Source organism: Bos indicus, chromosome X (genome assembly GCF_029378745.1).
Source record: "Bos indicus isolate NIAB-ARS_2022 breed Sahiwal x Tharparkar chromosome X, NIAB-ARS_B.indTharparkar_mat_pri_1.0, whole genome shotgun sequence".
NCBI lineage: Eukaryota > Metazoa > Chordata > Mammalia > Artiodactyla > Bovidae > Bos > Bos indicus.
Window position 1 is genome coordinate 149362495 of NC_091789.1, and position 17807 is coordinate 149380301.

At 43.4% G+C, this 17807-nt stretch overlaps 1 protein-coding gene across 1 annotated transcript; it reads right to left on the reverse strand.

Moving 5' to 3' along the window:
* Positions 1–5454: 5454 nt before the first annotated feature.
* On the reverse strand, positions 5455–16139 carry LOC139180889 (odorant-binding protein-like). The gene is made up of 7 exons (XM_070783474.1): positions 15982–16139; positions 15382–15521; positions 10625–10695; positions 8774–8884; positions 7513–7614; positions 7273–7319; positions 5455–5663 (listed from the first exon to the last, which is right to left on the reverse strand). The coding sequence occupies exons 1-6, from the start codon at positions 16060–16062 to the stop codon at positions 7297–7299; spliced, it is 528 nt and encodes a 175-aa protein (XP_070639575.1). The 5' UTR covers positions 16063–16139; the 3' UTR covers positions 5455–5663; positions 7273–7296.
* Positions 16140–17807: the final 1668 nt, after the last annotated feature.

The following is a 17807-nucleotide window of genomic DNA, read 5'->3' on the forward strand; positions in this document are numbered from 1 at the left end:
TGTTTTCCTTCTGGATTGCTTTTACTTACCTGTCACATAAATTGAACTCTATTGTGCCCTTTTTTTCATCATCAAACACATGATGATACCAAAAAAAAAAAAAAACCCTGATTGGCCCCCTCTCTGGGTTACTGGATCCAAAGTAGATGACTCTCCATCTTCCTGAAAGCTAACAGCAAAAATCCCACCAGAAATTTTTGCATCTTTTTATTTCATCTAGCATCATGCCACCTAAGTTTCTCACCCCTTGTGCAACTCAGCAGACATTTTCTAACTTGACTGTTCAAAGCAGAATTGATAAAATAATGTAAAACTGAAGTCAGAATAGAAGAAGGAATTGAGACATTTCTGAGAGAGCTTGATCTCCAGTGTCAAATGCAAGAACTCCACAGCTGTTTGGCTGATCCTCTTTCTCTGTTACAAGAGCAGGAAAAAGTGATTAAGAGTCAACTAATACACAGTAGAGATGATGCAGACACGAAATAGAACATGTGTAGAGCCAGTAAATGGAACAGTGTTCAGTTGGAGGGACATGGCTCTACTTATGGATCCACACAACAAAACCACAAAACACACACACACACACACACCCCCAAGACCTCCTCCCAGAGCAGACCATCCTTGGTACTTCTGCAGCATCTTTCGGAGTGTCACCTTCTTGGGTGGCATAAACCAGACCAAGGACAAGAGTCAGGAACAGAACCAGCATCTTGTGTCTCTCGTGGTCCTTCTTCTGCAGAAGGTGTGGGTGTCCCAGTGGTTGGAGAAGATGAGAATTGGTGTCACTTTTATAGCATCATTGCGTGTTGGCGTGACACGTCATGAACCAATGATTGTCCCTCCTGAGGCCTCGTTACACAGGAGTCATCTTCAATATCCTGCTTCACAGGGATGTACTTCTATGACATTTTCTATGTTAATCATGCCAATTGTTTTAGGAGAAAGTTGAATGAATCTGGACATTTGACCTTTACAGTGAGATATCACAACACACTTCCAATATTTCAGGTCAGGAATATTTATTTTCCTTTGTATCTTGAGATCCAAAATGGGATAAAGTGTGCAGGACACACACCCCCCACTCTTGTATTGCTTCCTTAACATTGAGGTAGCGGTTTAACATTGCTTTTCTAAAAGTAAAAGTGAGTGTCTGATTTCATGAAGTTCAACGATTTCCTCAGAGATCTTTAGAAAGCCTCCTACTTCTCTGAAGTGAGGACATCAATCAGCACAAAGTTAATCACCCCCTCCTGCCCCAGAGCAGGCTCTGTCCTCATAACTAAGAGCATGATCTGACCAGTGCCCCTTAACATGCCCTGAAAAGGTATGTCAGCAACGCATTTTCATCTCTCCCTGTGAAGACATCCCTTTACCCATCCAATCTGTAATGTATCATTCACTCACTGACTCAGTTGTTTCTCAGGCAACTGAGAAAGCAAGACAGTAGTTCTTGTAATTTCTAGAATTTTGAAGGAGAAAAAATTTCCTAACTCTAAAGACCTGAAAGTTAGTTTCAAGGTCACTCCAACAGACAAAGTATCTGTTCTTCGTCATTTTTCTCAAACAGAGATCTTAGTTCCCTGACCAGGGGTGGAACCAGCTGCCCCTGCAGTGGAAGTGCAGCACCTTAACCACTGAACCACAAGGGAATTCCTGATTCAGGGTGTTTTCTGGGTTTTTTTGTTCTTGATGAGCAAATTTGGGCAACCATTTGTATAACCAGGGCATTTCCTGGTGAAAAGAAAGACTGAAGGGCCTGTTTAGAACCCTGAATCCAGAGACATGTCCAAGAGTCATTAGTCACATACAGGGGAGTGTGGGTTTAAAAGACGGGGTTAAGATCAGCACTGTCCAGTGGACAAGGAAGAAGTCTCTAGAAAGCCCAAGGTCACTGGCCCAGGTGTGTTTAGAAGACACCCTACACCCCGACGACTGATTTCCCTGAGACTTGTGGTGACAAGGAAAGAGAGACATCAAGGTTCAGGTAGACAATTGACAGCCTTTGTCCCTCGGTGATGTCCGACTCTCTGCAACCCTGTGGACTACAGCCCACCAACTCCTCTGCTCATGTGATTCTCCAGGCAAGAATACTGGAGTGGGCTGCCATTCCCTTCTTCAAGGGAAGAAGGAATCGAACCTGGGTCTCCTGCACTGCAGGAGGATTCCTTGCCGTTAGAGCCACAGGGAAGCCCAGTTAGACAAACAGGAATGTATATGCATGGAAGGAAGACCTCCGTTTGTTCTCTAGGAATACCCACCTAGAAGCAGAATAACACACAGTAGGAATTCCTCACAAATAGTTACCCGGGTTGTACATTTCAGCATAGCTTCCAAAGGTACCTCATCAGTCTCACTCAGGACAGATTTACCATTTTCCAGTAAATGTCAGAGAAACACTTTGAGGTGGACACAGCCCAAGCAAAGGGTAAGCACTCAATGTGAGCAGAGGAGGTAACATCTACACTTTACATCTATACTTTATATCTCAAAGTTTCCTGCTAGAAATCCTCACCGCTCAGAGCTTCCTTTGAGGTTGTATTGCCATTGAGGACCTCTCGAAGCTCTCCAGGTGGAGAGGAAAAGACCCTGATGTTGAGAAAGATTGAGGGCAGGAGGAGAAGAGGACAATAGAGGATGTGTGTTGGTGTGAAGACATTTTACCTGCTCGGAAATGCAGGCAGCTACCACCTAACAGTGAGCTCCATCCCCACCTGAAGGGCTGCCCCTCCTCTCTGCCCAGCCCGTCTACTCAGCACCGTGTATCTGGACAAGAATCAACTCTGACTTACTGAATGTCACCTCTACACTGCCTACATCCATTCTCAGTGGATGGAAACAGTGGAAACAGTGTCAGACTTTATTTTGGGAGGCTCCAAAATCACTGCAGATGCTGGTTGAAGCCATGAAATTAAAAGACGTTTACTCCTTGGAAGGAAAGTTATGACCAACCTAGACAGCATATTAAAAAGCATGTATACCTGTGGTGGATTCATTTTGATATTTGGCAAAACTAATACAATTATGTAAAGTTTAAAAATTAAATAAAATTTAAAAATTAAAAAAAAAAACAGGAAAAAAAAAAAAGCAGAGATATTACTTTGCCAACAAAGGTCCATCTAGTTAAGGCTATGGTTTTTCCTGTGGTCATGTATGGATGTGAGAGTTGGACTGTGAAGAAAGCTGAGCGCCAAAGAATTGATGCTTTTGAACTGTGGTGTTGGAGACGACTCTTGAGAGTCCCTTGGACTGCAAGGAGATCCAACCAGTCCATCCTAAAGGACATCAGTCCTGAATATTCATTGGAAGGACTGATGCTGAGGCTGAAATGCCAATACTTTGGCCACCTGATGTGAAGAGCTGACTCATTGGAGAAGACTCTAATGCTGGGAGGGATTGGGGGCAGGATGAAAAGGGGACAACAGAGGATGAGACGGCTGGATGGCATCACCGACTTGATGGAGATGGGTTTTGTTCGACTCCAGGAGTTGGTGACAGACAGGGAGGCCTGGCATGCTGCAATTCATGGGGTCACAAAGAGTTGGACACAACTGAGTGACTGAACTGAACTGAACTGATACTCTATCTTTCAAGTTTGTGGTAATAATCCATTTTTATTAATATAGTTTTTACAGATACACACAGTCACACAAATACATATAGATGTGTGTATGTATATATACACACATAATTACAGATGTGTGTATATGATATTTCAGAGTTGTTGACCTGTTCATGCCAGGTCTTGCATTTCGAAGTTTCTTAAGACACTCAGCCCCTTTCTTTACCTTCATTTGTTCTGTATGTATGCTCTCATCCAGTCCAGCATTTCCAGACATTCTGTGAAGACCATAGTCACAATCCAACTGCATACACTGTGCTATACAAATGGGAGAATTTAAACACTGCCTTTGAACTCCATTACTACCAACTAAGCCACGCAAAGATTCATTACTGGCGTCTTGAAAATGGTCAGCCAGCCATAGTCCATTTGGAGGCCATGTCTATGCAGGATCTAAAACATTTATTCTGTTACATTACTTCTGTATTATTTTCCCAGCTGTTAGATCAAATATTGGAACTGTGGCCCCAACCCTTGAAATCAGTTCTATATCTTGAAGGGGCTAGTTCTTGTAGACTGCAAATAGCTCAACCACCATGGGGAGCTGACCAGTGTGTTCTGCCCAGGACGGTGGGAATGCCAGTCCTCAGAAATCCTAGCATCCACCGGCGTTGGAAACGTACGAGGCAGGAAGACCATCTTTAAATGCTATGAAGACTCACAACTTCCTGACTGAGCTGTCAATCATCTGGTACCTGTGAACACTGCCCTGGGTCATGTCCTATGAATTGACCAAGGCTCAGGGGCTGCTCCATCTTGGATTCCCAGTGACCCAAAGGTCAAGAAGTATCCATCCTTCAGCTCAACCGCAGAAGTGCTGGTGCTCTCAGAATACACATTTTCCCTCAGTTGTGGCCCATGGCTTCTTATGCTTCCTTTCTATGAAGCTCAGAGACTGGAATTCAGGTTCCCATCCTGTTATGAATGAGATGCTTTCTAGGGACGTGTTTCTTGACTAGACTGCCCCCTCCCACCGCAGTATGAGAATCAGAACCCTGTCCCATGACCCTTGATTGCTTAGTCCTTTTTCTCCTTCTCCCTTGGACACCTCTAGGGCAACTCTATTTACCCCATCATTGCCTCTGGTGGGACAGCTAACCTCTTCAAGGCATATGTTTCTGGATGGTTAAGTTTAATGTGCATTTTAGCGTGTTAGAAAATGCGGGCTTTTGGAACACACACACATAAGTTGATTGTAAATTAACCAGGTCATTTAAACCCTCAGAAATCAAACACCACCAGACCGGATGTGATTAGTGACCAGGAGAGATGAGACGGGAAACGGAGTGTGAGTATGAAGAGAGAAGGATCATGTTGATCAGGAACCAGGAAAGTCGTCCTTGTGTTGTTAATCTCCATTCTGTGCAGAGAAGGACCTGCCTGGTCTCAGGGACTCTTTCCTTCCCACTGATCCAATCGTTAAGAAGTATCAGTCCTTCAGCTCAGTTGCAGAAGAGCTGGTGCTGCCAGAATACACGTTTCCCCGCAGCTGTGGTCCATGGCACCTTACATTTCCTCTCTATGAAGCTCAGAGAGCAGAACACCACCTCCTTCCCCTGTAATGAGCACTCTGCTTTCTAGGGACATCCTTCTTGAGCAGACTGTCTCCTCCCTCCGCAGTAGGAGCTTCATATCCCTGTGCCTTGTCCTGTGATGGTTTTAGACCTTTTTCTCCTTCTTCCCTGGACACCTCTAGCACATATCCAGTTAATCCTTCTCAGAATTGACTCTGATAAACACCTATCTTAGGAAATGCATATGTTTCCAGATAGTTAAATTTACTGTGTATATATGTATGTTTTAAAACAGAGACTTTCAGCAAAGACACAAGTAAATCTGGTCTATATTCAACCAATTTATTTAAACCTGCAGAAATCAAATACTAGCACAAAGCATGTGATTAGTGCCAGGAGAGATGAGATGGGAAAGGAGTGTGAGTGTGAAGAGAGAAGGATCATGATAATCAGGAACCAGGAAAGTCATCTTCATGTTGTTGCTCTTGATTCCATGGGGAAGAGGATGTGTCTGGTCTCAGTGACTCTCTCTGTGGGTGAAAAAGCAGAACCAGAGGTTTAGTAGAGTCGACTGTGTGACGGCTGACAGGGGTGAGCCTCACGAAGTCGATGTCCAGGGTACAGGAGCTGGTAGGTGATCCAATGTCAGAATCCTGGTGGACCTCACACTCCACATCTCTGTGATGTAGGAGGGAGTCCATGTGGAATTTCCCCAGGATGTACATATGGGGCAACTTTTCCCATTTGGGATGGATTCTAGGAGTACTGATTTCAGAACGCAAGTTCAGGTCTGTGATTGGAATACATGCCTCTAATCACACACGTTTTGTCTTTTGGGTCTTCAAGAATTATAATTTTTTAACTCTTCTTTACCTGATGAGCCACAAGAAAAGCCCAAGAACACTAGAGAGGATAGCCTATCCCATGTCCAGCAGATCTTCCTGTCCCTGGAATTGAACTGGGGTCTCCTGCATTGCAGGTTGATTCTTACCAACTGAGCTCTCAGGGAGGCCCACATTGGAGTCTAATTGGTTATTAATGTTGCATGAGTTTTAGGTGTTCATCATGTGAAGTTTCTGCATACATATAGCTATTCTTTTTCAGATGATTTTCCCAATTAGGTTTTTTCAGAGTATTGCATATACCTCCCTGTACTATACTGGAGGAGTTTTTGGTCTTTCCATCCTGCATATAATACTTTGCATTTGATACCTCAAACTCCCAATCCTTCTCTTGCCCTACCCTTCCCCCTTGGTAACCACGAGTGTTTTCTCTGTGTCTGTGCATCTCTTCTGTGTTGCAAATATGATCCTTTGCATCACAGTTTAGGTTCCCCATATAAGTGATATCACACGGTATTTGTCTTTCTTTCTGACTGACTTCCCTTAGTATGACAGTCTCTTAGGCTGATGTATGTTGCTGCAAATGGCATGATTTCATTCTTTCAGTGGCTGAGTAATATTACATGGAATATATGTACCACACCTTTCTTTTCATATTCACCTGGAAGCAATGGTTTTCCTTTGCTGTTTTTCTTTCATTTTTCTTTCTCCACAGAAAATTACAAGCCACACTTTAGCCTTATCAGTGTTGTTTTCTGAGGCTGTCTTAGTTGAGAAAGTTTAAAGATCTCACTTTGAGAAAATCACCTTCTGAATGGGAATGTAATTCAAATGCATGTTTCAGACAGTGAAGTTGGAAAAACTTTACAGGTTCTGTCAGAATCATGTGAGATTACACACAGGTGTTTCAGAAAACGTGAGCTCTTTAATTTCAGTTCTTCTGAAGGAGGGATGTGTGTGGACAACCATGAGGTCAGGCCTGACAGTAATACTAATTAGTTTTCACCAGCTCGTGGCCATTCCTGCTTCTCTCTGATGACCCTGGTCTGCAAGCTTCCTGCAGGTGAAGGCTTTCCCACCAAAGCTGCTCAGCATGAATCAACCAACTCCTTTGTGATTTAATATGACTCAGGAGAAGAGAAATTACCTAATGTAAGAGAAACGTCTCTAGTGATAGAATGTAAGCTATTGGGATCAAAAGAGTGTTACCTACAAAATTTGGCAGGTATGAAATCACCAAGTGTAGTTGGTGATTTATTTGATGAAACAGCACAAATAACAGATTATGCTTACTTACAATTAGGGTGTTTCGAAGTCATTTTCATGCCACAGCAAGACATTTATCTGGGGGGAAAAAAAGAAACAATCCACCAATTAATACCATTCCCTAAATTTTGCAAATGATTTTTTTTTTATTTAGAGATTATATAAATGATTACTTATGGAAGAACATATTGTCAGTAACTTGATTTGTTTCCTGACAGTATATTTACATATGAGGTGAAAGGTATGTTCAGAAAAAATATACTTCCGTTACCAGGTTCGGTTAAATCCTTAATGTTTTCTTCTGAAATCTTCCGACTTAGAGCCTCCTTCTTGAATATCTCTAAGTATTCCTCATCAACTTCATTTTCTTTGCCTGAATATCAACATGCAAGAGGTAGAAATTTGCGTGTTAAAAGTCCTAAAAATGTCTTCATACAGAATGAAAACAATGTGCCTATCAGATTCCACTTGGAATAGTTTAAGAAGTCTCAGTTACCATTTCCCATGACACAGATGTCTGCTGTCTCTCTGAAAAATTAATCCCTATCCAGCTCTGTAACTAGTCCTCCCCTCCCCCAGCATCAGAAACAGGACCTCAAAGACTCATAGGGCTCCATGAATTTGGGGCTCCTTCTGTCATGGTAAGGAACCAACTTGCTCCTTGACCAACTTCCTAGTGTCTGTACCTACCACTCAGGTCTTGTTCTGAATCCAAACAAATAGGAAACAGGGTTCTCCCCTGACAGACATATTTACTACATTACACAAAGTCGTGGGAGATGATTTATTCTTTAATACTGCAGCATTCTATCCAGTACGTTTTCTGATATAGACACCTGATAGCCCTTTGGTTCACACACCACTTCGGCTCCTTTGTGGTTATTTGAGATTATGTCAGTGTGGACGAGATACTGTATTTGGATAATTGAACAGGATAAAGATTAATTTTAAAAGGTTTTATTGAGACGAGGAGGGAATGGAAAGTGATTGCCATGAAAATGTTCGATAATTGGATAGTGGTGATGGATGCACCCCTTTGTGAATATACTGAAAAACTACTTAAAACTGTACACTTAAAAGGGTGAATTTTGTGACATGTAAATGATACCTCAATATCAAAATACTGTCATTAAAAAACACAACATTAAAAAAATAGAAGTAAAAAATAAAAAGGTTGTATTCCAAGGCTTAGAGTACACGGGGGAACTTGTGTAAAATAAAGCCTCTGAGGTCAGACTCGTTACAGTCACAACTTGCAATTAGTTGACATGTTAAAAACAACTTCTAGTAGCAATCAATTTTTTTAGTTTCAACAGGTAGGAACTATTTGGAAATGTTTGATGATGTGACATCCGCACCGTATGACCTGTTTCTTGGTAGATTACCTTCCCGGATCCTTAACTGTGAAAGATGCAGGTCTTATACACTGAATACTGAATATTGTCAGCACCTCCTGAGATTCTGAATTCAAGTCCTGACAGCGGTCCTGCTGCGTGACAATGGCAGAGGGAACTATGGGATGTCATACCCACCGAATAGTAGAATCTGTTGCGTCTTCTTGCTTGTTTCATCCAAGTTGACATTGATTGCTACCAGAGCTTTTTCGGAAACATGAATAAATTCAATTTGATTTGTACCATTATCTGTGAGAGAGAGAAAAGTCAGATATGCACAACAGCATTAATTTATTGTCATTTAGATGTATTGTCACCTATTTCAGGCATTAGCAACAGTCCGTGCTCTATCGATTGTGTGTCAATTCGAGGGTGCTCTGAACAGTACCATTCTTACGACAACAGGAGAGCAGGCAATACATTTCCTCATCCCCACCTAATCCTACAGTTAACCAGTGACTTCTTGCTATCTTGTAGGATGCTTTCTAGAACATGACGTGTAACGGACCTAGCAGCTTTTTTAAATGTCTTCGGTTGGTTTGTTTATTTTTGGCTTTCCTGGGCCTCTGCTGCTGAGCGGGCTTTCTCTGATAGCAGCAAGCAGGGCCTACTCTCTAGCTGCAGTGCACAGCCTTCTCCTTGCGGGAGCTTCCCTTGTCGCGGACCATGGGCTCTAGGGCTCGTAGGCTTCAGTAGCTGTGGGTTGGGCGTCAGTATTCCCAACCCCCGGGATTTAGACCACAGGATCAGTAGCCGTGGTGCACGGCATTCATTGCCCCAAGTCATGTGGATCTACCCGGACCAAGCATCCAACCTGTCTCCCCTGCACTGGCACGTGGATTCTTCACCACGGCATCACCAGGGAAGTTCCCAACAGCTTTTTAAACAGCATGTGCATATTATCGAAACCTGGTTCAAAATGTCTTTGTATTTCTATTTCCCAGCCATGAAATTGATTTCTCCTGACCAAAATCAATTTACCATTCCTAACCTTGTGTTCCTGCATGATTATGTTGGACCAGGCAACCTTCTGAACACTATTTTAATTGATATGTTTTCTCTGCCCCTCAGTCTGGGGTATGACAGAGCCCACGGCCTTGTGTGTTGGTGTGAAGACATTTTACCTGCTGGGAAATGCAGGCAGTGACCCCCTAGCGGTGAGCTCCGTCCCCACCTGAAGGGCCGCCCCTCCTCTCTGCACTGCCCAGCTACTTAGTGCTATGTATCTGGACAAGAAGCAACTGTGACCTACTGCGTGTCACCTCTACACTGTCTACATCCATTCTCTCTTTCCTGGCATCCACCACACCTTCCCGCAAACACTCAGCAGGATCAGAAGAAAAACCGCCCGCCTGTGTTCCCGAAACATGGAAACAGCACTGCTCAGTTTACAAACACTCTCGCTAGGCTACTTGAGAAAGAGAAAATGAGTAGCTGAAGCTGCTTTATAGTCTCATAGCCCCAGCAAGGTGTATGCAGCTGGCCCAAGGCCGCAGTGAGTCTATGAGGCTTGGGTAACACTGGGACCATTGAAGTCAGATTATGCACGTCCTCAGATTGCTCATGGGCTTCCCAGGTTGCACAAGTGGTAAAGAACCTGGCTGGAGACAAGAGAGGCAAGTTCGATCCCTGGGTGGGGAAGATCCCCTGGAAGAGGAAACAGCAACCCTCTTCAGTACGATTGCCTGTAGAATCCCATGGACGGAGGAGCCTGTTGGGCTACAGTCCAGGGGGTCACAAAGAGTCAGGCATGACTCAGAGACGAAGCCACAACAGCAACAGGTCCCTCATCATTGTGAGGGGCTGTCCAAGTTCTGAGAGTGGACACTGTGTTCAGGACAAATCAGGTGCTCAGAAGATTTAGGACCAGCGCCTGGTGCAACTTGTAATCGTGAGTAAACCTAGAATTCAGATATATGGAGTTCCTGGGGGAAGTTAAACCAAGATTTCAGCCAAACGTTTGCTTACCACTGAAATACTCATACTTACATTCATATGTGTAAGTGTAAGGTCCTTTCCATACTCCACAAATGAATACTGGTCTCCACACGTGCCAGTTGCTTAAAAACAAAAGATATTTAAGTTGGTGGATGAAACTGATAAAAATGTGACAAGTCCTTCGTTTCACCCTTCTAATGCCCCATGTCACGTATCATGTTTGTGTCTGTGAACAGTATGACATTCACCAGAGAAGAAATATGTGTATCATCAAGTAAGTATCCAATGACAATGCTGTCATGTCAACGCATTAAATCTGAGCATAGTTCCAAAGATTAACTCCAAATACAAACTCAGTCATGTTTACAAACAAATAAACATGGAGAGACCCAGAATTTTAGGAAGGAAGAAAAAAATTAACACCTTGCCTTTAATCCTTTGCTTTACCCTGAGAAGCACAGCTACCTAGACAGACCTTAGGTGAGTGGCAACCCTGGCCGTGTATTCTTTGATGATATAGTAGCCCAAAAGTACAAGAAATTGGAGAAAACATTTCTAAATTTTATCAGAAACAGACTCTGCTTGTATAAAAACAGCAGAAGAGGACTTCCGTGGTGGTCCAGTGGATATGAATCCGCCAGCCAATACAGAGGACACAGCTTGACCCTGGTCAGGGAGAATCCCATGTGCTGCAGGACAGACTAGGCCTTTGGCAGCACAGCTGTCAAAGCCAGCTTGCCTAGGCCTGTGTTCCCCCACCAGCGATGCTGATGCAGTGAGCAATTTGCTTATCACAATAGGAGAGTAGCCCCCACTCAAAGCAACTGAAGAAAGCCTGGGTGCAGCAACAAACACCCAGCACAACTAAAATAATTTGAAATAAATGAATAAAACAGCTCAAGAAGAATTAACACAAAAGGACGTCTGTGTGTACAGACATATTATACACACCTGTGTGTACAGACCCATTATACACACACAGACATACCAAGTACATATGACATTTCACATAGTAAATGATAGTCAAATATCTGATAATTATGTGCATATCACCTGTATAACAAAGAACTTTGTGGTCTTATATATCTCTTTCTACACGTACATGAGAAAAATACACATATTTGGTGCATATGAAAAATGCACAATAAACAAATATTCAAACAGAAAGAACCCAAAAAGGATTGGATAAGTTACTGAAGAAACTGAGCACTTAGAAAAGACCCTCATGCTGGGAAAGATTTAGGGCAGGAAGAGAAGGGGGCCACAGAGGATGAGATGGTTGGATGGCATCACCAACTCAATGGACGGGAGTTTGAGCAAGCTCCAGGAGATGGTGATGGACAGGAAAGCCTGGCCTGCCGCAGTTCATGGGTCACAAAGAGTTGGATACAAATGAGCACTGAACTGAACTGAACTGATGAAAGAAATCAAAGATGACATAAACAGATGGAGAGACATTCCATGTTCTTGGGTAGGAAGAATCAATATTGTGAAATTGACTATACTACCAAACACAATCTACAGATTCAAAGTGATGCCTATCAAATTACCAATGGCATTTGTCACAGAACTAGAACAAAAAAGTTCACAATTCAGGTGGAAACACAAAAGACCCCAAATAGCCAAAGCAGTCTTGAGAAAGAAGAGTGGAGCCGGAGGAATCAACCTTCCTGACTTCAGATTACATTATAAACATATGGTCATCAAGAGAGTATGACATTGGCACAGAAAGAGTAATACAGACCAATGGAAGAAGATAGAGAGCCCAGAAATAAACCCATGCACCTATGGGTACCTTATTATTGGCAAAGCAGGCAGTAATATACAACGGGACAATCAGACTCTTCAGTAAATGGTGCTGGGGAAACTCGACAACTACAGGTAAAAGAATGAAGTTAGAACACTTCCTCGGAGAAGGCAATGGCACCCCACTCCAGTGTTCTTGCATGGAGAATCCCAGGGACGGGGGAGCCTGGTGGGCTGCCGTCTATGAGTCACACAGAGTTGGACACGACTGAGGCGACTTAGCAGCAGCAGCAGGAGAACACTTCCTAACACCATACACAAAGATCAACTCAAAATGGATTAAAGACCTAAATGTAAGACCAGAAATTGTAAATCTTAGAGGAAAACATAGGCAGAACACTCCATGACATAAAACAAAGCAGGATCCTCTATGACCCACCTCCTAGAGCAATGGAAATAAAAGCAAAACTAAACAAGTGGGACCTGTTTAAACTTAAAAGCTTTTGCACAGCAAAGGAAACTATAAGCAAGGTGAAAAGACAACCCTCAGAATGGGAGAAAATAATAGCAAAAGAAACAACTGACAAGGGATTAACTTGCAAAAAATACAAGCAGCTCATACAAGTCAACACCAGAAAAACACACAACCCAATCAAATGGCAAAAGACCTAAGTAGACATTTCTCCAAAGAAAACATCCAGATGGCTGACAAACACTTGAAAAAATGCTCAACATCGCTCATTATTAGAGAAATTCAAATCAAACCTACAATGAAATATCACCTCACATGAGGTCAAATAATGGTCAGAATGGCCATCATCAAAATGTCTACAAACAATAAATGCAGGAGAGGGTGTAGAATGCAGAAAAGGGAATGTTCTTCCACTGTTGGTGGGAATGTAAATTGATACAGCCGCTATGAAAGACAGTATGGAGATTCCTTAAAAAACTAGGGTTTTTTATAAAATAAAACCCACATATGACGCAGTAATCCCACTCCTAGGCATATAAAACCAAACCCACATATGACGCAGTAATCCCACTCCTAGGCATATACGCTGAGGGAACCAAATTTGAAAAAGACACATGTACCCCGTTGTTCACTGCAGCACTGTTTACAATAGCTAGAACATGGAATGGCACCCCACTCCAGTACTCCTGCCTGGAAAATCCCATGGATGGAGGAGACTGGAAGGCTGCAGTCCGTGGGGTCGCTGAGGGTCGGACACGACTGGGCGACTTCACTTTCACTTTTCACTTTCATGCATTGGAGAAGGAAATGGCAACCCACTCCCGTGTTCTTGCCTGGAGAATCCCAGGGACGGGGGAGCCTGGTGAGCTGCCGTCTATGGGGTCACACAGAGTCAGACACGACTGAAGCGACTTAGCAGCAGCAGCAGCAGAACATGGAAGCAACCCAGATGTCCATCGACAAATGAACAGATGAAGACGTTGTGGTACATATACACAATTGGAATGTTACTCAGCCATAAAAACGAACGTCTTTGAGTCCATTCTAATGATATGGATGAACCTAGAGCCTATTATACAGAGTGGAGAGAGTCAAAGAGAAAGGTAAATATATTCTAACACATATATACAGAATCTAGGAAAATGGTACTGAAGAATTTATTTACAGGTAGCAATGGAGAAGCGGACATAGAGAAGAGACTTATGGTCATGGGGAGAGGAGAGGAGAGGGTGAGATGTAAGGAAAGAGTGACATGGAGACTTCCATCAGCATATGTAAAATAGAGAGCCAAGGGGAATTGGCTGTTTGGCTCAAGAAACTCAAACAGGGGCTCTGTATCAACCTAGAGGGGATGGGGAGGGAGATGGGAGGGAGTTTCAAAAGGGAGGGGATATATGTAAACCTATGGCTGATTCATGTTGAGGTTTGACAGAAAACAACAACTTTCTGTAAAGCAATTATCCTTCAGTTAAAAAGTAATTAAAAAAAAAAAAAGAATACTGAAATGGGTTGCGATTTCCCTCCTCAAGGGAGTCTTCCTGACACAGGGATCTAACCCATATCTCCTGCATTGGCAAGCAGAATTTTTTTTTTTTTTTTTTAACCAATGAGCCATCTAGGAAGCCCCAACTGTATCTCATGTGTGACAAATAATGAATTATAGATCCATTTATATACCAGTCTTTCATTGCATAACCCTCTCAGTTCTTTTATTTTTCTGTTTATTTTTATGCATGCAGGCTGCATGTCTTCAGTCATGCTCGACCCTTTGCAACCCTATGGACTGTAGCCTACCAGGCACCTCTTTCCATGGGCTTTCCTAGGCAAGAATATTGAAGTAGGTTGCCATCCCCTCCTCCAGGGGATCTTCCCGACCCAGGGATCAATCCCGCACCTCTCATATCTTTTGTATGGACAGGTGGATTCTTTACCTCTGGAACTACCTGTGAAGGCTAATTTTTTCATTATACTGCAGCATAATTGATTAAGGATGCTTTGTTAGTGTCAGATGTGAGGACAGTGTTTCTGTCACACATATACACGTATCTGTTGTTTTCTTAAATTCTTTTCCCATTTACATTATGACAGAATGCTGCTGCTAAGTCACTTGAGTTGTGTCCGACTCTGTGCGACCCCATAGACGAATATTGAGCTGCATTTCCTGTGCTGTATAATAATTCCTTGCTTACAAATATGTTTATTCCTCAATACACATCCACGTTGTTAGCGAAATGTTTGCAGTATAATCTTCCCTGAGTGGTCCTTGGGGCAGCGAGGCTTTGGTACACCCAGTGCCCCACGGGCAGAGCTCACTGTGTGATCTCCCTCCGCCCTCAGCTTCTGCGCTCAGTGGGAACCGTCTCTTACAGACTCCGCAGGAAGGGTCAAGTCCCTGCGGGGACTGTGGGTTCCAGGACATCACCTGGAGGCTCTCAGGGGAGCTGCCCACCAGCTCAGAGACCCCGCTCACCCCCACAGCTCAGGAGGTCCTGCTCTCAACATCACCCAGAGAGCTCCCTGCAGACGGGGAAGCCACACCCTCCCTCAGCCTTGGGTTTGTGTGTGTTCTTTGCAGGTTATCTTTACTTACCAGTCATAAACGTAGAACATTATTATGAAGCATTTCCCGCAAAACACAATATAAAGCCTGTGAGGTATGATGAAGGCTTTCTGACCGGCCGTCGCTAGGCCATTGGATGCAATGTACGTGGCGCTCCACTGTCCTGAAAGCTAACAAGAAAATTCACCTTGGAGACTTTCCTCCTTGTCTTTTTATTTCATCCAGACTCCTCCCTCTTGAGTTTCCCACCCTTTGTGCAAATCAGCAGGCAGTATCTAACTTGACTGAATAACACAGAATGTATAAAATAAGGTAAAAACTGAAATCAGGGTGAAAGAAGGAATTGAGACATTTGAGAGATAGCTTAAGCTCTGATGTCAAATGCAAGACCTCAAATCCAACAGTCGTTTTCTGATCCTCTTTCTCTGTTACAAGAGCAGTAAAAAATGTACGAGTCAATTAATAAACAGCAGAGAGCATAGACCAAACAGAACAGGTATAGAGCCAGTGAATGGAGCAGTGTTGCATGGGAGGCACATGACTTGCTTATGGATGAACATAACAAACCCAGAGAAAGGGCACACACACACACACACATGACCTCCTCCCAGATCAGACCATCCCTGCTACCTTTGAGGCACTTTCCGCAGTATCCTCTTCTTGAGCAGCACAAACCAGACCAAGGAGAAGAGTCAGGAACACAACCTTCATCTTGTGTCTCTTGTGGACTTTCTTCTGTTGAGGCTGAGGGTGTCCCAGTGGTTGGAGAGGGTGAGAATTGGTGTCACTTTTTATACGATCGTCACGTTGGCTTGACGTCATGAACCAATGATTGTTCCTCCTAAGCCCAGGGTTACACAGAAGTCATCTTCAATATTCTCCTTGGTAGGGATGACCTTCAACGACATTTTGTAATTTTAATCATGCATATTGCTTTAGGAGAAGGTTGAGTGAATCTGGACATTTGACCTTTAGAGTGAGTGAGAAATCACAATACACTTCCCATATTTCAGGTCAGGAGGATGTATTTTCCTTTCTATTCTGAGATCCAAAATGGGATAAAGTGTCCAGGACACACATCCCCTACTGCTGTATTGCTTCCTAATGTTTCCTTAACACTGAGCAAGTGGTTTAAAGTTTATTTTCTTAAAGTAAAACTGAGTGTGTGGTTTCATGAAGTTAAATTATTTCCTAAGAGAACCTTAGAAAGACTCCTACTTCTCTGAAGTGAGGAGGACATCAGCACAAAGTTAATCACCCCCTCCTGCCCCACAGTGGGTTCTGTCCTCCTTGTAACCAAGAGGATGATCTGAGCACTGCCCCTTATGTGCTCTCAAAGGGTATGTCAGCAAAGCATTTTCATCTCTCTCTTCCCAGACACGCCTTAATCCATCATATGTGTAATGTATCATTCACTCATTGACTCAGTTATTTCTCAGGCAAGTGAGAATGCAAGACAGAAGTTCTTGTGATATCTGGGATTTTTTTAAATTTTATTTTATTTTTTAACTTTACAATATTGTATTGGTTTTGCCATATATCAAAATGAATCCGTCACAGGCATACGTGTGTTCCCCATCCTGAACCCTCCTCCCTCCTCCCTCCCCATACCATCCCTCTGGGTCATCCCAGTGCGCCAGCCGCAAGCATCCAGTATCGTGCATCGAACCTGGACTGGCGACTCGTTTCATATATGATATTATACATGTTTCAATGCCATTCTCCCAAATCATCCCACACTCTCCCTTAAAGAAGAAAAATATTTTGCAAATTCTAAATTCCTAGTTATTTTCAAGGTTACTCAAACAGTCAAAGAACCTGTTCTTACTCATTTTCTCAAGCAGGGATCTTAGTTCCCTGACCAGGGATTGAACCAGCAGCCCCTGCAGTGGAAGTGTGGTGTCTTCACCCCGGGACCACCAGGGCAGTCCTGATTCAGGGTGTTTCCTGGGGGTTTTGTTCCTGGTGAGCAAATTTGGGCAGCCATGTGAATAACAGGACCATTTCTTGGTGAAAAGAAAGACCAAAGGACCTGTGAAGGACACTGAATCCAGAGCCATGTCCAAGGTTCATCCAGGCACACTCATGGGAGTGCGGATTCAAAAGTAGGGGTCCTGGTCAGCTCTGTCCAGTAGACAAAGAAGAAGGATCTAGAAGGCTGGGGACACTGGCCCAGGAGTTTTTAGAAGATACCCAGCACCCTGACACTGACCGATTGTCCCTGAGGCCTGTGACACCAGGGAAAGACAGTCATCAAAGGTTCAGACAAGTGACAGTGTTTCTCATCAGCTGTGTCCGACTCTTTGCAACACCATGGACTGTCTTCCACCAGGTTCTACTCCTTGGGACTCTCCAGGCAAGAATACTGGAGTGGGGAGTCATTCCCTTCTCCAGGGGATCTTCCCAACCCAGGGATCTAACCTGGGTCTTCTGCATTGCAGTCGAATTCTTTCCCA

Coding starts and splice junctions, on each gene's coding strand:
- LOC139180889 (XM_070783474.1), bottom strand. CDS start 16,062: ATGAAGGTTGTGTTCCTGACTCTTCTCCTTGGTCTGGTTTGTGCTGCT. Junction 15,522..15,981: donor CTGCGGAAAGTGCCTCAAAG/GTAGCAGGGATG, acceptor TTTTCTTGTTAG/CTTTCAGGACAGTGGAGCGC. Junction 7,320..7,512: donor TAAGGATTTAACCGAACCTG/GTAACGGAAGTA, acceptor TTTTCCCCCCAG/ATAAATGTCTTGCTGTGGCA.